The sequence below is a fragment of the Arachis ipaensis genome, chromosome B2 (assembly GCF_059453495.1).
Source record: "Arachis ipaensis isolate K30076 ecotype BB chromosome B2, ASM5945349v1, whole genome shotgun sequence".
Lineage (NCBI taxonomy): Eukaryota > Viridiplantae > Streptophyta > Magnoliopsida > Fabales > Fabaceae > Arachis > Arachis ipaensis.
The window spans coordinates 116,325,143-116,350,202 of record NC_142437.1 but is presented as its reverse complement, the minus strand read 5'-3'; the positions used below and the strand labels follow the sequence as shown (position 1 = coordinate 116,350,202).

Genomic DNA, 25,060 nt, shown 5'->3' with positions numbered 1-25,060 from the left:
TATATTATGTGAATGACTAAAAAATTTATATTAGAAGTAAATTATTAAAGATATTTAAGTAAGTTTAATAATTCGGGAATTAGCGGAGATCCTCGCTCGAGTCCCTATCTATGTCTCAGAAAAATTTTGTCCCCTATTTCCAACTTTGCGAAAAAAAATTTTCGCCTTCGGTGCCATTCAGGACAATTTTGCCATCCCTATGCCCTAGCATGATTCTCAATATAACCGCGAGTTTGTATTTATATTCTTATTTAATATAGTCTCCTCTCTTTCAAGCGTCCTCCCATTTTTAACGTCGTTTCAACTGTAATCCTATTTTTAAAACCAAATTCAAATGCACTCCTATTTTGTATATTTTATATTTATACCTCATATTTATCTTTTAATATTGATACAATTTATTTTTATATTTAAAAATATCATTTTCATATTATTTTTTTAAACACCATGATGTCTCTTCTTTAATAAAAGAAAGAAAAAAAATAATTTGTTATTGAATCTCAACAATCAATTAATAAAGTATCAATAAATAACAATTAAAATTGTCTAACTAAATATATTTTATTATTTTAAATGTTTATAAATGAATTTTTTTTCTCACAAACCAATCACATTTTTAAAATCTGAAAAAAAAAATAAAAAAGGTCATTTTTAGAAAATAAAAACAGAAAACGAAAATAAAAAATATTTTTATAAATCAATCAGCTTTTTTTTACAATAAATTTTATAAATTATTTTTTTATGGTATATTTAACCTATACTTTTAAGATACAAGATAGTAAATTTGTTTTTTACGCTTTTAGCCTAAAACTAAAACGAGAGTGAAGCCGATTAAAGCATGGGTTTAGGAATGATAATTTGAGGATAATACAGAAACGAAGCCCATGTTTAAAAGCCCATGAAGGCCCAATAAATAACCCAGCGGGTATGCCCTAGCATAATCCTCAATATAATTCAGGGTTCTGTCTTCTCCGCCATCTTCTTCAGTTTGGCGCAGTCGCTGAGAGCACCCAGAGAGAGTAAAGAGTTCTCTTCCTTCCACCAGCCACCATGGGGCGTATGCACAGTCGCGGGTATGCTTCTTTCTCTTCTTCATTCTCGCGCCACAGATTCTCTTCAACCATTTTAATTTTTTATTTCCTAATGTTATTTTTTTTGGACAAACTGAAATTTTTTTGACGTGTTTGTTCGTGGATTGTGTATATCAGTAAGGGTATTTCCAGTTCAGCTCTTCCTTACAAGAGGACTCCACCCAGCTGGCTCAAGATCTCATCTCAGGATGTCAGAAATCTTAACCCTACCTTCTTGCATATTCTGCCTTTCGTTTTTTATTTTTTAGGGTTCTCTTTGTATGATGGAAAATTGTGATTTTTTTAGCTTAGAGATTTATAATTGTTTTTTTTTATTTTTTGGCGTATGTTTTTGGTAATGTGAGGTTCGTTTGTTAGTATTTTACTTTGGGTAACTGTGTATACATGTCTACACATTGTTCGTAGTTATATATGTATCCAGCCATTGTTGTTAAATTAGGTTTGGATTGAATATTTTGTTATGCAAAATAGAATTGGCTCCAGCATGTGTCAAATGCATTTAGTGTCAACTTTGGTTGTATACCCCTCAGGCTTAGTTTTATGGATCATGAGTTTTGAACTAATGATTCAAATTCTAATTTTTCTTTTAATATATAAATGTTTCAAATTTAGATATGATCCATGTTAGGGCTTTATGGCATTATTTGATCCATGTATTTGACCCTACAGTGGTACACGGCTTAGTTTTTTTGTTATGTTAATATTTGAAAATGCAGGTTTTAAGATATGTGGCATTTTTTTTCAAGTCTTTATTTTGGAATTTTCAGGTTGAGGAGAATATCTGCAAGTTTGCCAAGAAAGGTCTGACTCCATCACAAATTGGTGTTATTCTTCGTGATTCTCACGGAATTGCTCAGGTGAAGAGTGTCACCGGAAGCAAGATTTTGCGTATATTGAAGGCCCATGGTACGCCTTATGCATTGTTACTTGTTCTTATAAATTTGCTTTTTAAGTTGATATGCGAAATGTATTTACAATGTTTCTTGTGTTGTGTTTTTTTTTTTTTCAATAGGTCTTGCTCCTGAAATACCTGAAGATCTATACCACTTGATCAAGAAGGCCGTCTCAATCAGGAAGCACTTGGAGAGGAATAGGAAGGACAAGGACTCTAAATTCAGGTTGATTTTGGTAGAGAGCAGGATCCACCGCCTTGCACGTTACTACAAGAAGACCAAGAAGCTTCCACCCGTATGGAAATAGTAAGTATCAAATATGCATTTTCTTTAAATCACAACGGTTTCTTAATGTGCATGAACTTTTATTTTGATGCACCGGGATGATGCATTTCATGAGTACTTCCATTTTTTAAAATCCTTGTGGTTCCCTGACTTGGGTTTTGTGTGGTTCATATTTTAATTGTGCTGTTTGTTCAACTTCTTGCTCTTATTTATTTATTTATTCACTGTCAAATTGATGTTCATAAAACAATTGAATTCAGTGTATACATGTTGATAGGATTAGGTTGACAACATAATGGAACCATTCTTTGTGATCTTCTTCTGGATAAATATTTTGTTTATGAAAGTCTATGGATTTTTGAATTATTTTGGATTAGTTAAAATGCACTATACTGCTTCTTGCTGGCATTTTGCTTCATGTGAATCTCTATAATTAGTATGCAGATGTTGACCAGAAGTCGTTTATAGTGACTTGGTATCAATTCCACAGAATTTGGATGGGTGTTCTAATAATGAGATTGACGCCTTAAAGATGCTATTACTTTGGGGCGTCTGGCTCATTTTTGTTTCTTGTTTGTGTACATCGCGATGTTCCGACGTTCTAACACTGGTTATGTTATCTGCTTTTGCAGTGAATCAACAACCGCTAGCACTCTTGTGGCTTAGAGTGAGTTGTTCAGTGATAGTGTCAGGTTCTATCCTCAATGTACTTTTTTTTGGATAAGCAGACCTAGTTCTTTGGTACCATATTATGTCTTGGAATTTTTGGAACACATGAAAATTTGTGATACAACTTTGTTCTCGTGGTAATAGTTTTGATGATGGATTTTGTTCTGATTAATATGCACTTCGCCTGCTTTATTCAGTTCCTTTTTAAATTGTGGTCTCTGAGTATTGTTATTTTGAAAATATGATTATAATCATCACCAAGAAAATGATTGTTGGTGATGCCGCTGGAAATGAATAGAGAATTCTTTCCCTTCACTGACCCGACTCGTTCCCTTCTATGTGTCAATGGCTATGGAGTCATGTTAATTTGTCATTGGAGGAAGAACAATGTTTTGAACAATGTTTCCTTCTGCTGTGAAGGAATTTGAACTAGGCAAGCATCGAATTTATGTGAATTCCTTCATTTCTCGGAAATTTGATTGCTATAAACTTAATGAATAGCATACGTTAAAGCCTTTTTATGGTCGTTTTTGAAGGGATTAGTTTTCAAAATAATGAGATTTATTAGATTGAACTATAATTTAATTGCTATAAACTTCTCTTGTAAAAAAAGATTTTCAATTAGTACGCCACTTATTTCTCCTTTTTCAATTGACAACATTATTATGGGTGAATTTGAAAAAAAGAAATTAATATAGAAAAAAGAAATTAATATCCCAACATATTTGGCAAATTGCACCACATTAGGTTACCTTGCTGGTTGAAGAGTATATCGTCTCCCTACATGTTATTGTGCGATTGTTGAAGCCAAGGTTGTGAGGAAATTTCATAGTCAAATATTTCATCAAGGGAAGTCGTACTTGTATGATAGATACAAGAATTACCACTACATAATAATAATTGTTGTGGCAACATTTTAGCATAACAAGTTATGTACTTCAAAAATCAAAACAGATACATCAGCTTGTGTCATCTAATTTTGATGAAATCTCAATCCATGAAATTGATGACTCAACATATATAATCTGATTGAATTCAAAGGGACATAGCAATATAGCATGTGCTCTTTTTCACATGTGTAATCCTTCCACTCCACGTCTCCAACTACTCTTCATCGACACGTCATCACCATTGGCAATATTTGTTGACCTCGGAATTATTAACATGCTTGTGTGTATATAATGTTTTACTTTGTGTATTTTCTTTTTTTTTCTTATATTAAATTGATTTTATTGAGAGAGTATTTAACATATTAGTAATTCTATTAGATTTTAAAATAGTGGGATAAAATTACAACATTAGTAATTCTAACATGACTTTTAGTTTATTATTATTATTATTATTATTATTATTATTATTATTATTTAACTTTCATGAGGCGATCTGATAATTTTTTTGAAGGATTAAGAAACTTTTAACTAAAAAAATATTTATTTTAGTTCTTGTTCTTTAATATTATAAGAGTAATTAGCCCTTATATTAATTATTTTTCTCCATAACATATTTATGTGACATATTAATCACTAATATATCTTTTATTTAATTTTTATAAATAAAAATAATTTAAAAATTATTAATATTTTTCAATTTTACACAATAAATTTAGTCAATATATTTAAAAAAGATAACAAAAAATATTAAAAAAACGTAAAAGACTCTAACAATTAGCCAAAACACAAGAAGACTCCGAACAAAAAAATCTATCAATACTAGTTGACTTTTAATGAATAAATCAACAGTTCAACATGCAATATAGGTTTATTCTATTGATACAGAGAAAAAATATTGACAGAGGAATTAAGTTGTCTCACAGAAATAAAGAGCAAAGACCGAAAAGAGTACTTTTTTATTGAGGACTTCGTTGTCTTTCGAGATAATTGACAGGGACCGTTTAAGATTTTTTCTCTATTTTTATAAATGACAAACGATTTATATATTTGATTTAATTTTGTTTCAGAAATATTTTAAAAATATTTAAAAAGTACATCATAAAAAATACAAAAAAAATTGATCTCTAGGTCATGTTTTTAATTCTTTTTCTTAATACTTTGCATTCACATAAAAAATACTTAAAACTTAAAAAATATTCACTTAGAATAAAATTACTAAATAAAGAATAAAAAGATTTCTTTTTTTTTTTTATAAATATACTTGAAAAAAAATTATATCAAAATTTGATCACTATAATTTTTCTTAAGTATATCTCTATATATTTAATACATTTTGTCAAATTAAGATCGTTTTCAGTGAATGAAAATTTCACTTTGACTTTATCAAAGACTTAAATCATTTGAAGGCTAAAATAGTAACTTAGTCGTTTGAAAAAACAATACAATAGCAGCGGTCAAATATGTTTGTTCAAATTCCATTGTAGCTAGTAGAAAGAATTGTAGAACAACGATGTATACCAGATACAGAAGGTGCATACAAATACAATTCAAGAAATCAAGAACAGGCACTGGTCACATATATCATTGTCCAAATTTCCACGTAGAAGCTATACTCTACCTAGCTATATTCTGACTTTTAAGGTTTGAAACATGTTCATTCAACAATGTAACACTTAAAATTATAACTTATAATTACATAGATTTGGACTCATATATTATTATATTACATATTACACATAAGATGGTGATTGACACACCCTGATCACTATAGTTGCAGAAACCATGGTTATACCCACTTCCATTTTGATACCAGTTCTTCTTCTCTTTGCCATAAATCCCATAACTGAAGCTGGAACTCACAGAAAAGTAATAGTATCCAAATTGTCACACTTAGATGAAGAAGCAAATGCTTTGATTTTGAGTGGTTGGTGGAGTAACCAACACAATATTTCAAACCGTTGCAGCTGGCCTGGTATTCAGTGCAACAATGCCGGAAGCATCACAGAGATTACTTCTCCTCCAAGGGAGAATAATGACAGCTCTCTCGCGTCACAGGGCCGGTCGACAGGCATCGATTTTTCTGTCTTTTCGAATCTTGTCCACCTTGATCTCAGTGAAATGGGGTTGTATGGATTCCCAAAGGGGCTAAGTAGTCTCAACAAGCTGAAGTTTCTGAACCTATCTCATAACAAGCTTAAAGATGAACCAGGTTCTCCTTCTTCATTGGCAAATCTAACTCAACTTCTTGTGCTTGATATTTCTTACAATTACATTGGTGGTCAAATTCCTAATGAATTCAGCAGGCTAGAGAGGCTTGTCACATTGGATTTGAGTTCAAACTTGTTCAGTGGAACCATTCCTTTAATCTTGAGTCATATGTCCAATCTCATCTATATGAACCTTTCTAGCAATCAACTAACTGGTGACCTTCCTGCTACAATATATGCAAATCTCACCAAGTTAGAGAATCTTGACCTTTCCCAAAACAGATTTAGTGGTCTCATCCCTCAAGAAATAGGGAATTTAACAAACTTGTTAACCTTAGACCTTAGTTTAAACAACTTGGTTGGTCCAATACCTCACCAAATAGGGTACTTGAACCGTTTGACAAGTCTCCACCTTAGTTCAAATTCCATTAATGGTTCTATACCTTCAAGTTTAGGACTTTTAACCCAGTTGGAAGTGTTGACTATCAAAAACAATGAAGTAGGTGGATCTATCCCCAGTGAATTAGAGAACTTGGTTCATCTTAAAGTTTTAGATCTTTCATATAATGAAATCTTGGGTGTTATACCAAAATGGATATCTAACCTGACACAATTAGATAATATAAGACTTTCAGGGAATCAAATTAGTGGTTATATCCCATCTAGTATACTTGTTCATATCAGTCATGTGGATCTCAGCACAAACAAGTTAATTGGAAGCATTCCTTTTCAAATTGGTAATCTTTCATATCTAGATGTTACTGACAACAACCTGGCTGGTCCAATTCCTGAGGAAATAGGGTACTCGAACCGGTTGACGTTTCTCCACCTTGATTCAAATTTCTTCACTGGTTCTATTCCTTCAAGTATAGGACTTCTAACAGAACTGATAATGCTCACTATGGCAAACAACAAGATAAATGGTAGTATCCCCATAGAAATAGAGAATTTGTTGCATTTAGGAGTTTTGGATCTTAATACTAATAGACTTTCTGGTGTTATCCCATCTGGTCTCTTTGTTCACCTTACATTTGTAGATCTCAGCTTTAACAATTTGAGTGGAAGCATTCCTTCTCTAATTGGCAAAGGTATTTATCATTTAGACCTTAGTTACAACAATCTCAGTGGCAACATATCTGAGGGGATAGATTCTGTGCAATTCTACAATTTAGAGTGCAATCCTTTTCTCAATGGAGATTACCACAATTGCCAATCAGAAAACCTTAATAATGGTCATGATAAAAGTTTAAGTACTTTGGGTTTGGTTTTGATAATTGTGGCCAGTATTCTTGTTTCTTTTGGCTCCATAGGGATTGGAATTTGTGTTCTATTTGCCAGGCATCGCCGTCGCAGACTAAAAAGCAAGGCAGCAAAGCATGGAGACTTGTTCTCAATTTGGGAATATGATGGCAAAATTGCATTTGAGGACATTGTTGAAGCTACAGAGGACTTTGATATCAGATATTGCATTGGAACTGGTGCTTATGGTAGTGTCTACAAAGCAGAACTTCCGAGTGGCAAAACCATTGCATTGAAGAAGCTTCACAAAACAGAATCAGAAAATCCATCTTTTTACAAGAGCTTCTGCAAGGAGGTTGAGGTCTTGACAGAGATTCGCCACCGCAACATCATTAGGCTTTATGGCTATTGCTTGCATAACAGATGCATGTTTTTGGTGTATGAATACTTGGAAAGAGGAAGCTTGTTCTGTAACTTGGCCTATGAGATAGAAGCTCAAGAGTTGAATTGGAGCAAGAGGGTGAACATCATTAAAGGGACATCATATGCTCTTGCTTACATGCATCATCATTGTACTCCTCCTATTGTTCATCGCGACATTACCACCAGTAACATACTGCTGAATTCAGAGTTGGATGCTTGTGTATCAGATTTTGGCACAGCTAGACTTCTTGATACTGATTCATCTAACCAAACTATTCTAGTTGGTACTTATGGATATATTGCTCCAGGTAAATTTTAATTCTAATTCTCTTCATATAGCTTCTAAAAATGGTAAAATTTGATGTTATTTGCATACTAACCTATGTAATATTTGGTTACATTATGTAGAATTGGCTTACACCATAAATGTGACTACAAAATGTGATGTATATAGTTTTGGAGTGGTGGCTTTAGAAACAATGATGGGGCATCATCCAGGAGAATTCATTTCCCGTCTGTCAAAGCCATCTACTCAGAACTTAATGGTGAAAGATGTATTGGATTCAAGGATTCCTCTCCCAATTCTTGAGAAAGATATGCAAGATGTTGTGCTTGTTATGACACTAGCATTGGCATGCCTCTCTTCTGATCCAAAATCTAGACCATCAATGGAGGATGTGGCTAATGATTTTTTGGCTTCTAATTCACCAATACATTTCTCTTTCTCTGATGTTTCAATCTACCAATTGATGAATCAAGAAATATATGTCATAGGTAAAAATTAGGACAACTGTGATTGTACTCTCTTATGCATGTCATCATATTTCTGTAAAGTAGTGATGCATTTATTAGTCCTTTTGGTCCTAAAAGACAAAATTGTGCATATAGGGCTTTCCCTCTCTCTCTCAAACTCACAGTCCAATTGAGTTGATAATTTTGTCCTGAATCATTTCAATTTTTATTGACAGCTAAGAGTTATAAAAATCAGTTATGTTAGTTATTACAGTTAGGCTATCCATGTATATATAGCAGTTGTGTAACTAAGAATAAACAAGAATCTCACAATTCAATACTCATTCATTCTGATTTCTCAATACTCTTCTTTCTTTCTTTCTTTCTTTCTTTCTTTCTTTCCTGCTTCTTGGCATTGATACTCTCTGGGTCATCAGCCACAACCAAACCTGAGCTTGTTCCCCTTACCGAAAAACTCGATGATGATAACTTCATCACTTGGAAGCATCTTGCATGGCTCACTATTCAGATTTTGGGCATGGAACATCATCTAGATGCATCCAAAACTCCAAAAGCTCCACAAGAATCTGCAGCCTATAAAGAGTGGCGGCAGAATGATCTTGTACTAACCACATGGCTTCGGGCTTCCATTGTTAAAGTGGTAAGTTCTGGAAGGTGAAAGAGCGACTTCACGAAACTCAGAGAAGGGAGAGTGTGTTTCTTATTCACATCTCAATCACCATTCTACTTGAAAATGGGAATGCAAAAACTGACTATACAAAAGAGTACTGTTGATATATATAGTCACTAACTACTCTACTGCTAACTGATTTTTCTCTCTTGTACAAGGTAACTAAGTCACTAATGAATTTTGTAACCAACACTATACACATAAGCCCACTACACTAACTAACTAGTAGAAGTGTTAAGTCATGTAACACCCCCTCTTAAGCCAGAATCAGTTACATCCATCATTCTGAGCTTGTCCTGACAGTCTTGAAACATCTTTGGAGTTATGGCTTTAGTCAATATATCTGCAGTTTGATTAACAGTTGAAATAGGAAGCAATTTTGTCACTTGTTGCTGCCATCTGTCTCGAACAACATGACAATCCATCTCTATATGCTTAGTTCTCTCATGAAAAACTGGATTGGCCGCAACATGCAAGGCTGATTGACTGTCACAATATATTGCAATTGGTTTACTCAATTCAATCTTCAAGTCTCCAAGTATATTGGTGATCCACTGCGCTTCTCTGGTGGCCATTGCAAGGGCCTTATATTCTGCCTCACATGAAGAACTGGCCACTGTGTTTTGTTTCTTATTTTTTCAGGATATAATAGATGTTCTTATGAAGAAGTAATACCCTGAAATTGATCTCCTTGTGTCTGAGTAGGCTCCCCAATCACTGTCTGAAAAACCAGTTGGTTCCAAGTCAGTTTGGGATGAGAACATTAGACCCAGGACAGGTTTGGCCTTGAGATATCTTAATACTTTGATGGCTGCTTCAAAGTGTTTGTCAGTAGCACAGTCTAAGAATTGGCTTAATTTTCCTACTGCATATCCGATATCAGGTCGAGTATTGGTCAAATAGCTAATCTTCCTACTAATCTTCTGTATTCAGATGCTGAATTGAGTAAACTCCTTGAATCTTTTGCCAATTTTATTGTGTAATCCATTGGTGTAGTTGCTACCGTTGCATCCATTAATCCAGACTCCTTCAATAGGTCGATGCAATATTTTCGTTGACATACTGCAATGCCCCTCTTGCTTCGAGCTATTTCAAGGCTTAGAAAAAAGTTTAAGTCACCCAAATCTTTGATCTTAAACAAATCATGCAAGTGCTTCTTGACGGACCCAATTTCATCTATGTTATTTCCAGCAACGATTAAGTCATCTACATATACCAAGATGGCTGTGAATTGTGAACCATGATATTTTGTGAAGAGACTATAATCATTTCGAGATTGAATGTAGCCAAAATCGATCAAAATGGTTGATAATTTAGTGTTCCATTGTCTATTGGCCTACTTCAAACCATAGAATGATCTGTCTAATCTACAAACCAAGTCTGGTGAAGGCAATGTTAGACCTGGAGGGGGTCGCATGTATACTTCCTCAGCTAAATCTCCATGTAAAAAAGCAGTGTTGACATCTAATTGGTGTACAAACCAATTCTTTACGGCTGCTATTGTCAAAATTATCCTCAGTGTGCTCATTTTTACCAAGGGACTGTAGGTTTTAAAGTAATCCACCCCTGCTGTTTGGGTGAAGCCTTGAGCTACAAGTCTTGCCTTGTATCTCTCCATAGATCCATCAGGATTCAATTTCAACATGAGCACCCATTTGCACCCTACCGCCTTTTTAGCATGAGGAAGCTTGGTAAGAGTCCAAGTCTGGTTTTTCTTTAGAGCAATTAATTCTGCATTGATAGCTTCTTGCCAGTTCGGATCACAAACTGCCTCAGCATAGGTTTTTGGTTCTTTGTATTTGGCCTGGTTGAATTTTTGTGTGATTGACTCAGGTGATAAAGAAAGGAGAGGAAGTGGGGACTCAGACTCAAAGAAAAGAATGGAAGACTTGTCAAAAAATTGATCTGCCTGGTTTAGTAACATATTTGTGTAATTTTCAAAAAATTCTTGAGAAGAACATGATGAATTGTGTGAAATGTTAGAAAAATCATTTGCTGATGTATTCATGGTATTGCAGTGATAATCATTGAGGTATGTGGGACGTCTTCTTTCTCTTAAGGGTCTTCTAGATTGTGATGCTATGTCAGGATATAGATGCATGTTTGAGTTAGTGTGGTGATGTGGTGATGCATATAAATTGTTATTGGGATTGGTTTGAGTATGTGAGGTAGGATCTAAATGAGATGATAGATGCATGGTATCTAACCAACCTTGGGACAGTTTGCATTTGTCTATTATTTTCATCATTGCTTGAAAATTCCTGTAATGCAAATGGGAAAAAATTTTCATAGAATTAAACATTTCTAGAAATGAAAATGTTTCTACTCTTAACGTTGTAAAGAATGTGTCCTTTAACTCCATTTTTGACCCCAAGTATACACACTTGAGAGTTCTTTGATCTAGTTTTGTTCTATATGCTGTTAATGTTGATGCATATATGAGACATCCAAACACCTTGAGGTATGATATATCAGGTAATTTTTGTTTCAAAATGTAGTAGGATGACTGGTTTTGTAGTAGAGTACTAGGAATTCTGTTTATTAGATGCACTGAATGTCCTACTGCAAAGTTTCAGAACCTTTTAGGCATGTTTGAGTGAAACATCAATGCTCTTATAATTTCTAAAATGTGTTGATGTTTCCTCTCTACTATGCCATTTTGTTGAGGAGTTTCAACACAGGTAGTTTGATGTATTATACCCTTAGATGCATAGAAATTTGGCAGCTTAAATTCATTACCATTATCTGTTCTAACCTTTTTAATTACCATGCCAAACTGAGTTTCAACCATTTTAACATAATTTTTGACCAAATCAGCGGCTTCTCCTTTTGATTTCATAAAATATAGCCATGTAAATCTACTTTTGTCGTCAACCACAGTTAAAAAAATACTTGAAACTAGAAATTGAAGCTGTATTTATAGGTCCCTAAATGTCCATATGGACAATGTCAAATTTATTTTCACTCTTTGAAACTCTAGTTGCATATGGTAATCTTTTTTGTTTTGCATAGTGACATGAGTCACAAGGATTATTACAAGCAGAAAAATTCAAGTCATTGTATTCTTTTTTATTACAACAATCCTATCATGAGGTATGTGTCCTAATCTGAGGTGCCAGAGCTCAGAGTTGTCTAATTGTGCAGGCTGAACAGCCAGTGAAGATGTAGATGAAAGGACAGATGAAGATGCAAATTGTGCAGGCTGAATAGCTAGTGCAGATGTAGATGGAAGAACAGATGAAGATGCAGCTTGAATAGGTGTGAGGTTTTCAAAAGCATACAAGCCTCTTCTCTGTTCAGCTACACCAATTGTCTTCATGGTAATCTTTTCCTGAATTTCACAACCAAATTCATCAAATGTAAGTTTTAATTTTGAATTGGCAGTCAATTTAGACACAGATATTAGATTAAATTTGAACGTTGGAATGAAAAACACATGAAACAATTTAAACTGATTCGAAAATACTATGGTTCCTGCATATTGGGTTATTGTGTAAACCCCGCTAAAATCGGTAAATAATTAGTCAATAAATCGAATTTTAATTAGAAAAATTAAAAATGAAAAACTAGTATCAAAATAGGATAAAACTCTTCAAAACAAGAATTTTGACACTAATTTCAAAAAATTTGGCCCAAAATTAGACCAGATAGGCCGAACCGATTGAATCGGACCTAAACTGGGCCCGTGGGCTAACCGGACCCATCACTTAAACGAGCTGAAGCTCATTTTCTCCCTCATTTGGCATGCAGAACGCTGGAAAGCTCAACAAGCAGGGGAAGAACGTTTGAAGCTTCCAAAACCCTCACTCAAATTTCATTTCTCAATAACTTTTGATCCGAAGCTCTGATTGACGATCCGTTTGTGGCCACGCGACCGCAGCGTCAAGCTCTACAAAGCCCGGCACATTGTAAGGTAAGAAATCCATATTTTCTTCCTCAATTTCCCCAGTTTCAGTTTTGAAAATCTATGAACAAATATGTTGAAAATTGTTCAATTCGGTGTTCTAGGCTTGATTTAGCTTGCGGAGCTTACTGGGTTTGAGTTGCTATGCATGTGGAAGTGGTAAGGTTTCTCTAAACTTTAATTTAATTTTAATTTCATTAGGTAAAATATGAATTTGGAACATATATGTGTATTAGGTGTGAATTAAGTTTATATACATGCTTTGGAATTGAAAAGTGAACATTTGGAGGCTTGGTGGTGATTGAGGCTAAGCTTGTGGCTGGTTACACTATGCTTGAGGGGCTGTGCTGTAGCTTGTGAGGCTGCCTTGGATTAAATAAAGTGATTGGCCAAGGTATGGTTTAGGTTTCGCGCGTTTAATATGTAAGGTTTTGTGAAAACTTAGGCTAGAGCACTATAGGATAAGTTGAAATGATTAATTGTGTTAAATGATTAGTCTTTATGGTATTGATGGATAAGTTGATGTGGGCATGTGTTGAGTACTTGATAATGTGGGTTGAATGCAAATCTATATATGTATGTTAGTATAATGATGATGGATGAAGGATTGATGATTATGGCAATTTAATGATATGGTTGAGATGGAGTGGTGTTTATGTGGAATTGTTGGTATGATTATATTGATTAATGTTGTGGTGATGGTTGAAATATTTTATGATGATGACAATATGTGGATATGAAATAATATGTTAGTTTGTGAGTTTATAAGTAAAATTTGTAAAGTTGGATGAAAATGAGGTGTTGTTGAGTTATGGAAATGCAAGGGTTGCAAGAATTATTGTGTTATGGTGAAGAACAGGTTGTATTGATGGTTATGGTATGATTGAGTTAAATGAGATTGAGTTTTAAAAAGGAAATGTGATTTTTGGGTAAAAATGGGGTTTGGCATGTTTTGGTAAACTTTGGTTTTTGATGAACTTTGGTAGCCCATAACTTGCTTCTCAAATTTTGAATGGAGATGCGGTTTGTTTCAAATGAAAAATGGTTTTGCAAGCTTTTCAACGATATAAATTTTGTGAAAAACGAAATTTTGTAGAGAAAGTTATGGACGACAGAATTTTGGCATGGAAAATGTATATGCAGGTAACTAAAACTGGTTTTTAGCAGCTTTTTGGGCAATCTGTAAATTTTTGGAAAAACGCACATCCACGCGTACGCGTGGCCCACACGCACGCGTGGCCCACACGCACGCGTGGCATGACATATTAGACTACGCATGCGCGAGTAGCCCATGCGTACGCGTGATGAGCCAACATGCATGACCATGCGTACGCATGACCCACGCGTACGCGTGACATGCTGTTCTCACCTACGCGTACGCGCGTGGTAAGGGGAAGCGCGCGCGTGCTACCTTTTCACACTACCACGCGTACGTGTGGCCCACGTGCACGTGTGGCCCACGCGCACGCGTGGCCCTTGCTTGCTGCAAAACTGAATTTTTGTGTTATAAACCAGATTTTCACTTCTAAACCTCTATTTTCATCCTTTTAAACATAAGGTATAGTACTAAGTACAGTAGCTAGTTGAAGTAGGGGAAATTAAGGTAATTTGAGGGTGAAGTAAAGGTTAAAATGATGTATTATGAATAAGAAGGGTGAAAATGTTATGAAAATGATGAACATTTGTGATAGTGATATGTTGATGGATGATTGAACTCATTTGGAATAAACAAATGTATTCTTGAGATACCTGGTCAGTAGCAAGGATGGTGGTTCGTCCCGCTTGCTCCATGTTAATGTTTGAGAATTAATAATGATCATGCTTGATTTAAATTGAATAAATGTATGTTTGTGACGCCTGGGTAGTAGCAGCAGTAGTGGATCTCCCACTTGCTCCAGGTTGAGCTTTTAAACACCCGCCTGGGTAGTAGCCGCAGTAGTGGTTATTCCACTGGCTCTGGGTTAAGCGGGTAGTAATAAGCGGGTTGTAGCTCAAACCTACTTGCTTCACATGGGTGTTTCAGTCCATGGTTAGCTACCAGGACATGTCGGGTTGGCTATATAACCGACAGATGATATCATCAGCCATAGGATAGGCATACATCATGTGCATTTGTTTCCTTGTTTGCTATGCATTACCTGGGTCTGTCTAATTGAGTATATACCATGCTACTTGTTGTATTCGCTACTTGTACTATCTGTGTCCTACTTGTGCGTGATATTGTTTGATCGCTTGTCTCTGCTGAATCTATGGTGACAGAGGAAAGGAGGAAGGGTGAAATGGGTTGATGTTTATGTTAGGTCTAAAAGCAAGTCAGTTTAGGAATGTTTAGATTACCTACCCCTATTTGTGGCTTCTGCTTAGAAATTAATTTTTACAATTGTATGGCGGAGTTCTAGGATTGCCTCTGGCAATCCCAAGACCTTATTTATTATCCGCGTGGCACCTTTACCATGCTGAGAACCTCCGGTTCTCACCCCATACTGTGTTGTTATTTTTCAGATGCGCAGCGGAAGGCTCCTCGGTAGGCATCTGAATTTCTGAAGCGAAGTGGTTTTTGGGTTTATTTTGCTATTTAGTTTATGTATATGTGTACTTAACGTTCTCTTCGAATAACTTGTTTATTTTGTTCCTCTTAGAGGTTTGAGGAGAGTTTTCATTTATGTATTTTGGGTTTTTGGGATATGTATATATGTATATAAATATTCTCCGGCCAGCCTTAGCTTCACAGGCTGAGTTAGGAGCTTGTTATTTTGTATTATTAACCCTCTACTTGTGTCATCTGTTTATATTTACTTTTGAGCTTTAGTTTTCTTCTCACGCAAATAACAACATTTCCTGAGCGTTGCACTTTTTATTTTGCGATTTTGTTTTACCCCTTTTTCAAGGCTCCTAGCATACTATCTCTTTTCATTAATATTAGTTATATATATATATTTTACTTTTAGAGGTCGTAATACCTTGCCACCTCAGCTTTATGACTTAAGCATAAGACTCTGTGTGGTAGGGTGTTACATATTGTACTGGTACTGTAACCACCCTATCCCATGAGGCCTATAATTTCTGATTCCTTACAGCGTTCGCTGGCACGCATAGGATTAGATATATGAAAATATAAAGCGTAGACAATGAATTAGTTGAGAAATTAGCCTAAAAGTGTTACCAACCATTAACTCGGTTTTTCCTTTCTCTTTTTCAAAAGTACGGTTTTCTTTTCCTTTTCCCGGTTCAACCGAACCAAACTTTCCCTACACAAATCTAACCCTGATCACTTCTCCTCTCAGCGCCATTTGGAACCATGGTCACACCTCTTCAAGCATGCATTGATGCTGTGTTGAGGTGAGGAGAAGCCACGAAGCCTTATGCACCGCCTCACCCACTTCCTTTTCTTCTATCTCTTGTTAATAGTGCTTCTCATTTTCTTTGAACCAAAACACGCACAAAGAAGGAGAAGAACAGAGAAGGGAAGCAAAACGAAACTGAAGAGGAAGGAAGAAGCCATCCACAGCAAGAAGGAAGGCACCCCACCTCTCATCACTCTGAATCTTCGAAGCTTCTTTGTTGGGTGAGAACTAGCAACTCTCCTTCTTCCTCTTCTTCAGATTCAAATTCTGTTCTTCCCTTTTATTCCACCTCTGCCATTCTAATTCCAATTCTTGCTAGAACAGTAGTGACCGTAGGCAAGAACTCTTCCCTTGCTTGAGATGAGGTCGGCCATTTGTTCTTGAAAGAGAGGCCAAAGCTTCAATTCCATACGCTTAGGGTTCTGATTTCCGAAGGAAGTAAAAATAGAATTTCCAACTTTAAAAGAGGTAAGGGTTAGGACAAATAGATTACTATTCTTGTGGCTGTACCTGTGATGAGAAGAGATAAACTGTTATATGCTTGATTGATGATAAATGAGGCTCTTGTATGTGTTTGAATGATGGTTAGGTTATATGAATTATTATGTTTGATAAAAATGCAGAAAAGTGAATTTGAGTTATGAATGTGTGTTTGTAAAAAAAAGGGGTAAATTAATGAGTATAACCTCTTAGAGCTATGCTGACCATGCTAGAACTTTAGTTAGTCAAAAGAAAGGTAAAACTATGGTTTTAGATGAATTTTAGGCTTGAACATAAGATTTGGCATGTGAGGTTGTTGGAAGTGCATTATGCAGAATTTCTGTAATGTCTGCATAATTGGCAGCAGAATGAACGAGTTTCTGGGAGCATTCCAGATCATAATTTTTTATGAGATTATTTTTCTATGAAACTTTAATGTGTTTTTAATATCTCGTAAAAATTTTAGAATTAATTGATAAGTGGATTGGGAAAAATGATTTTTTGAAGATTGATGGTTTCAGCAGAAAATTCTGTTTCTTTACTGCAGAAGCACCAACTTCCAACTCACTTAATTTATAATTCTGATGAGTAATTGGGCTGAAACCAACGGCAGTCTCAAGATTTATGTGTCTAAAATATTCAGTTTAAATTTCGTGTCAAAACTCTTTTTGACCAATTAGATATGTTGCAAAAAGTATGAGTTGCTTGCTGGATTTTGAAAACAGATTTGTATAAGGCAGGGCTGTGTTCCTAACCTCATAACTTTTACATGTGACATGGTAATAGTCTAAAATTTAATTTTCTAGAAAGCTGGAAGAGTCTTGTTTAAGTACATGAATTTTGAAAGGCAATGGATGAGAATTGGATTTTTAGTGAATTTAACAAATTTACTATTCGCTGCTGTTTTTTTTCTGCAATGATAGTAGAATTTTTGAAAGATTTGTACAAATTTCAATTATGGTAGGAATGCCCCCGAACCAAGTTGTATTTTCTAAACCCGTGTTTTTACAATAACTAAAGGGATTAAAGAGAGTATAATGACCAATTAAGAATGTTTACTTGATAAATTGTTAAGGAAAGTTTGAACGTTGTTAAAGCTGAGGGAACCCGTAAGGGTGGTTTTAGTGCTATTTTAGAGGAGACTATGTCCGAATTTCTATAAAAGTTCAGGAATTTAATTAAATGTAAATGTGTAAGTTGTCTCCAAGAAGGTTTAAGGTTAATGGGTGATGTGGAGGTATGTATAATTAGACGGTGGTGTAGAGGTATGTATAGTTAGGCGGTGATGCGGAGGTATGTTTTACAATGTTGGTGATGCGGAGGCATGATAAAGAGAAAGTAAATGAGAAACCATGTTTGAAAGAGATAATTGAAATGAATAAGTAAATTATGAAAAGTGTATGTTGAATGGACCCTGTGCCGAACTGCTAATGCGAAAGTGCCCGCCTAATGGATAGCCTGAGATTGCTAACGCGGGAATGTTCGCCTAATTGATAGCACTGTTCCTTACTGTGATACACATTGAAATGTTATTATAATGAGACCTAATTGACACGGGTAACCGTGATGCCAAGGTGTCTAATTGACACAGTAAAGGGACCATACTCGGGGTTCACTCTGAGTAACGTCGGGTTGCGGGTAGACAACCGACGCATGAGCTCATGGCCTGCGCTAGGAACAGGCATGCATCATCTTGTTTGCGCATATGAACTTCTTGTGAATTATTTACTGCCATTTCTTTCTTGTTCATGCTACTTACTTGTTATAAATATGTTTGTGCCTTGAGTCTCTGTGTTTGTTCCTTTTCTGTTTCGCGACAACTTAGAGATAAAGACCCTAGGTTCCCCTTTTTCCTTACTGAGAACTCTAGGTTCTCACCCTTCTTTTCTTTCTTTTCCCCCTCCCCAGACGGGTCCGGTAGAGGAGCCCTGTGAGTTTCGTTCTAACTGCTGAGCTATGAAGATCTGGCGCGCGGCGGAGTCTTCATATGGAGCATGTTTTGGACCGATCACTCCAGAGTTAGTCGCAGTGGATCTTTCGCTCCTGCTTGATGATCTTAGTATCACTTTCTCCTCACTTTTGTAGTACTTTTAGAGGGGTAGGACGTCTTAGTAGTTCGGTTCCAGCTTAGGAAACCCGTGTGAGGGTTGGAACTGATTCCTTCTTTTGTATCTGTACATATAACTTGGTGTGATACTCGGCTTTGATGGATGACACGTATCCTTGAACTTAACTCATGTGTATATTATATATATGCTTATATATGTTACTTTCTGTTGCCTTGTGTTTTCTTACACGACAACCCTGAAGAAACTAACCTTGCGAGCAACTAAACGCTATTCCACGAGTAGTAATCTGTTCACGATTAAACCGATAAAGGCTTTTATTGATAATTAATTTATAAAAATCTGAGTCTAGAGCTAAGTAGGCCGCACAACGAGTAACACCTGAACATTTGGCATTAGTCATGACGTGTCGAAAGTTGGGGTGTTACAGGTACCATCAGGCATATTAATAAGAACAAGTTTTATTTGATATAGACACTGAAAAAATGACTTTGAATAGGCAACATGATTTGTAGCACCTGAGTCAATAACCCAAGATTTTTGACTGAAAATGGACATTGACATTATGTAAGAGATACCTTGGTTTGACGGAAGTATGGTGGCAACAATTTGATTTATGCTATGCTTCGGTTGTGCATCTTGCTGATTCAAGAGAGATAATAATGCTTCCTTTTGCTCTAAAGTAAAGCCAAGCTCAGAATTGCCAAATGCTTCTTGAGATTGATTGCTGTTATCATCACTTTCTTCAGCAACCAAATTGTTGATAGAGGCACCACCATTCTTGAAATGAGGAGGGAATCCATGCTTTTTATAGCATGTGTCTACTAGATGGCCATTTTTGCCACAATAACTGCACTGTTTTGAACCTTTTTCAGTCTTGTGATAATTGCCATGGCCTCTGATAAACCCATATTTCATGAGTTATTTTGTGCTTAGTTTGAGTGATTTATTCAATCCTTCACCCACTTATTCATATTAATTGCATGGTTTTACTTTCCCTTCCTTATTATGTGATGTATGTGAAAAACATGTTTCCTAAGCTTTAAAATTAATTATTTTAATTACCTTTATTTCCATTCGATGCCGTGATTAGTGTGTTGAGTAGTTTCAGATTTTCTAAGGCAGAATGACTTAAAGGATGGAAAAGGAAACGTACAAAAATGGAAGGAAAGTGCGAAACGGAGTTTTGCAGAAACTGGTATCCACGCGATCGCATGGACGACGCGATCGCGTGCCAGAAGCGAAGAAGCAGCGACGCGGCCGCATGACTGACGCGACCGCGCGCCTTAAGTAGAACGCATACGACGCGGACGCGTGACTGACGCGACCGCGTGGCAAGGAAAAGCTCCAGATGACGCGACCGCGTGACCCACGCGGACGCGTGACAAAGGCCACGTATTAGAATTTACAGAATGCGCCCCCAGCGATTTCTGAAGCCCTTTTGGCCCAGATCCGGGTACAGAACACACAGACTAGAGGCTATAAAGTGGGGGAATGCATCCATTCAAAGAGGAGCTCGCCAATTTTCACTTTCCATGATTTAGATTTAGTTTGAGAGAGGTTCTCTCCTCTCTCTCTTAGGATTAGGATTTAGGACTTCTCTTAGTTTTTAAGAGTGACTCTCGATCCAGGTTTAATATTTACTTTAATTCATGTTTCTATGCTACTTTTACTTTAGTGCTTTTATTCATATCTACAGATGTTGCCCAATTGGCTTATAAATTATTCCATGTTACAGATTATTATTTGAATTAATGATTATTTGAGGTATTTTGAGTTTATTATTGTTCTCTTTAATTTAAGTTATTATTGCTTCCCATCTAAGGATATTTTTATTCCAATAATTTTACTTTTTCCCTTTTTGGTCTTGGTTAAGAAATCAGTAACTCAACAGTTATCAAACTCAACATAATTGATAATCATCATCTTGCTAATTAAACTGAACTTCAGTAATCCCAACTTTTTCTTAGAAAATAAATAGGATTCGAAGGTCAAACTAATTAGTCCCTTGACTTTCCTTTACTTTAGTAAAGGTTAACTAAGTGGAATTAAGATTCAACTTTCACTATTGTTGAGAGGAATAACTAAGTTGGACTTTCAATTTCTCTTACCTTGCTAAAAGTTTGCTTTACAGTATTTATTTATTTTAATTGCCATTTAAATTATTTGTCATATCTACCCTTCACTCTCAACCCCGATTTTACAACCTCCATAACCAATAATAAGAACATACTTCCCTGCAGTTCCTTGAGAAGACGACCCGAGGTTTGAATACTTCGGTTAACAATTTATTTAGGGGTTTGTTACTTGTGACAACCAAAACGTTTGTAAGAAAGGTTGATTGCTTGGTTTAGTAACAATACTTACAACGAGAGTTTACTATAACCTCTAAACCATCAATCTTCTGCTCTTTCAGCCTCCCCTACCTCCTTTGCCTCTAACCCTTCCTCTAACAATTCCACCATCAGTTCTTGCATTGGTTATCAATGCCTTCCCTTCAACCATTTCATTCATGTTAAACTGCCTTTCTTGCTGAAGCAGATCAGAAAAAACTGCGTCTACCTTGGACAATGGTTTCATCAGCATGATTTGAGATCGTACAGTAGAATATTGATCATTCAATCCACGCAAGAGTCTTAGAACACTTGCATCTTCCTTATAACCTTTCAATATATTCAATTCACAGGTGCAGTTTTCAAAACATCTTGAGCAGATCGGGATCGGGTGCAAATGATCTAATTCTTCCCAAATCTCTTTCAATTTTGTATAGTAAGTAGTAATTGTTAACTCTCCTTGTTTTGTAGCAACTAGATCTTCCTCTAGTTCTGCAATTCTATATATGTCTCCATGACAGTACCTATGATTTAATTCTTTCCACAATTCCTCAGCAGAATTTATCCACACTACACTCTTAGCTATCTCAAGGATTAAAGATTGATTAATCAAAGAAACCACATATGTGTTAGATCGTTCCCTTGCTTCAAACAATGCAGTTCCTCTTTCAGATTTTTTAATTGATCCATCTACAAATCCTAGTTTATTCTTTGATGTAAGTGCTCTCCACATAGCTTTCTCCCAAATTTGGTAATTGTTTCCTCTAATGGAGTCGAAAGTAAAGAAGAACTTGAATTTTCTCCGGGATGCAGAAAATAGGGACTCACTGGATCCAATGCAGGATTTGATTGCGTTCTTGTTGCATTCGATTGCATAAGATTGATCTGGTTAACCAAACTTGCAAGAGCCTGGATGTCTAAAGAAGAGAATGGTGGATTGTTATCTGACGCCATTTCTTCAACTTCTTGCTCTGGATTCAATTTTTAAAGAAAATTTCAAGAACTGATTGATTTGTAGAATTTTTGCCCCTAGAACTCGCTGATCGGATCACTATTTGTATGGACTAGTTTTGTGCAAAACAAAGTAGCTCTCATCAGTCTCTATTGTGTGAGTTTAAGGGAGAAGGAAGAAGAAGAAGAAACGGAGAAGAAGATGAAATCAAAGAAGAAAGAAAGAAGGAGAAGAAGATGAAATTGAAGTTGCAAGAAGAAGGAATCAAAACTACATACCGGTTAATTGAATCAGCAGGGAGACGAAATCGAAGTTGCATTCAAGTTTCTTTCGAAGTTTCTCAACCCTTCCATCCACGCTCACTGCACCATGTTAAAGTGGTAAGTTTCTTGCTCTGGATTCAATTTTTAAATAAAATTTCAAGAACTGATGGATTTGTATAATTTTTGCCCTAGAACTCACTAATCGGATCACTATTTGTCTGGACTAGTTTTGTGCAGAACAAAGTAGCTCTCATCAGTCTCTATTGTGTGAGTCTAAGGGAGAAGGAAGAAAGAAAGAAGGAGAAGAAGATGAAATTGAAGTTGTAAGAAGAAGGAATTGAAACTGCATGCCGGTTAATTGAATCAGCAGGGAGACGAAATCGAAGTTGCATTCAAGTTTCTTTTAAAGTTTCTCAACCCTTCCATCCACGCTCACTGCACCATGTTAAAGTGGTAAGTTCTAGAAGGTGAAAGAGCGACTTCACGAAACTCAGATAAGGGAGAGTGTGTTTCTTATTCACATCTCAATCACCATTCTACTTGAAAATGGGAATGCAAAAACTGACTATACAAAAGAGTACTGTTGATATATATAGTCACTAACTACTCTACTGCTAACTAGTTTTTCTCTCTTGTACAAGGTAACTAATTCACTAATGAGTTTTGTAACCAACACTATACACATAAGCTCACTATACTAACTAACTAGTAGAAGTGTTAAGTCATGTAACATCCATGTCCACTACCTTCAAGAACAAGGTAGGTCACTGCACTAATTTTTCTGATGCTTGGTTCACTATTATCAATTACTTTTCTGCCACGTCAAGGACTAGGATTTGGAGTCTCAAATCATAGCTCAAATCCATCAAGAAAACTGGTTCCATTGCAGATTATCTTGCTCGAATTCGTAAGTTAGCTGATTCCCTTCTTGCAGTTGGATATCAACTAAAAGATGATGATCACATACAAGCTATCTTGGATGGCTTAACTGTGGAATATAGTAACTACATCACTGTTGTGATGTCAAGGATGGAAACTTTCTCAGTAAGTGAGGCAGAGGCTTTTCTCCTTCAATATGAGGACATGCTAGACCGGTTTAAGAATCAAGCTAAGGATGGTGGTGCTAGGAGAGAACACAAAGGCCGGTTTCAAAGAGGAGAACGATCTTCTTGGAATAATTCGAGGACTCAAATTTGTGGTGAAAATGGTCATGAGGCTTTGAACTGCTTCTATCGCTTTGACCAACAATATCAACCTGGTTCGGGATCTTCCTCAGCATCACCTCAAATTTCTTGGTATCCTAATTTGGGTGCTAGCCGCCATGTTACCACTGATCCCAATAATTTCCTCTCTTCCTCACAAGGAACTCATGATCCTTATCATCTATTGATCATGTATATGTAGGTAATGCTACATGATAAGTTTGAAAAACTTGAAATTATTATGATGATCAAACATTATTAATATTAATTAGAAAATTGTTATTTCAATATTTAATTCCAATTGTTTGGATGATGATTTTGTTAATGTGCAGGTTTTGGTTATTGGGCCAAAGTCACATATTCCCAATGTGATAAGAATAATAAGCTTTTGTCCAAAAATATTTCATACTAAGTAGCTGAATTATTTAAAAAGATAACAAAACTATTTGGGCCAGGAAATGTGTGCACAGCCCAAAACAAAATTCTTGTTAGACCAACAAAGCCTTTGGTCCGATTTGGAAGAAGAAAGAAAGGAAGTGGAGCATGCATATTCAGTTACCTACCTTCATGGGTTATGGAATTCAAATTTTAATTAAATTAAGCTCATGCCTTAGTAACTGAAAGAGAAAATTAAAATTGATTTAATTGCATTAAATGCTTCACAACACGTTACTCCACCTTTTGGGGATTGTTAGCAGGATTTCAATTTTATTTAATTGTACATTGAAAATCTTTGTATCTTCTCTCTCCTCTCTTTGTTTCAGTCATTTCATGTGTCAGAAAAGAAGATAGAAGCAAGAGCAAGTTGTCAGAGAAAAATAGTGAAGCTATGAAGAAGAAAAAGGCTAGGTTGATGATGACCTTTTCAAAAAGAAGATCCAAAGCATGGTGTGGCTAGATCTTTGCCACTGAAGGCAAGATTTTCAAAAGAAGCTTCAAGATCTTCCATGCCAAGAATAGGAAAGATCCATCTCGGTCAGAGAAGAAGATCTTAGTGGTAAAGCTCATTTCCATTTTTGTTCATCCAAGAGAGAAGGTAGCTATTGGAGCTACTAAGAGGAAGAAGCAAATATAGAAAAGAAGGAGCTGTCAAGGATCAGAGGTTCATCAAAGGTCAGAATTCTTTCTTGGAGGCAAAGTCAGGATCAAATGCTTAGATTGAAGAAGCTTGATGAGAAGGGATGAGAGAGGTACATGCATGTTGATTTTCGGTTTTCCTTTTCTCTTCTCTCTGTCCGAACCAAAACTGCTTGAGTGTTGGAGAAGATGTTGGTGGCTTGGTTAAACCAGTTTGAACCTTGGAAGCTTTCCCTTCTATAATAAGGGTGAACGGCCAAGGGTTGAGATCAAGGAGAGAAAGCACAGAGTTCTCATAGCTACCCTAAGCTAACAGAGT

At 35.9% G+C, this 25,060-nt stretch overlaps 3 protein-coding genes and 1 long non-coding RNA gene across 4 annotated transcripts; 3 read left to right on the top strand and 1 right to left on the bottom strand.

Annotated features, from left to right (window-relative positions):
* The first annotated feature begins 915 nt into the window (after nt 1-915).
* LOC107625952 (small ribosomal subunit protein uS15) lies at nt 916-3,110 on the top strand. The gene is made up of 5 exons (XM_016328698.3): nt 916-1,073; nt 1,209-1,281; nt 1,859-1,997; nt 2,104-2,290; nt 2,902-3,110. The coding sequence occupies exons 1-5, from the start codon at nt 1,051-1,053 to the stop codon at nt 2,933-2,935; spliced, it is 456 nt and encodes a 151-aa protein (XP_016184184.1). The 5' UTR covers nt 916-1,050; the 3' UTR covers nt 2,936-3,110.
* Nucleotides 3,111-5,397: 2,287 nt separating this feature from the next.
* LOC107627818 (uncharacterized) lies at nt 5,398-8,793 on the top strand. Its single transcript, XM_016330638.3, has 2 exons — nt 5,398-8,005; nt 8,106-8,793. The coding sequence occupies exons 1-2, from the start codon at nt 5,611-5,613 to the stop codon at nt 8,480-8,482; spliced, it is 2,772 nt and encodes a 923-aa protein (XP_016186124.1). The 5' UTR covers nt 5,398-5,610; the 3' UTR covers nt 8,483-8,793.
* Nucleotides 8,794-16,306: 7,513 nt separating this feature from the next.
* On the top strand, nt 16,307-20,695 carry LOC110269043 (uncharacterized). Its single transcript, XR_015904912.1, has 2 exons — nt 16,307-16,589; nt 16,693-20,695. It is a non-coding gene; the product is annotated as an uncharacterized LOC110269043 (long non-coding RNA).
* A 631-nt stretch (nt 20,696-21,326) lies between these two features.
* Nucleotides 21,327-21,980, bottom strand: LOC148575333 (uncharacterized). The gene has a single exon (XM_088506175.1). It carries the CDS (start codon nt 21,978-21,980, stop codon nt 21,327-21,329), a length of 654 nt encoding a protein of 217 aa, XP_088362301.1.
* Between the last annotated feature and the right edge of the window lie 3,080 nt (nt 21,981-25,060).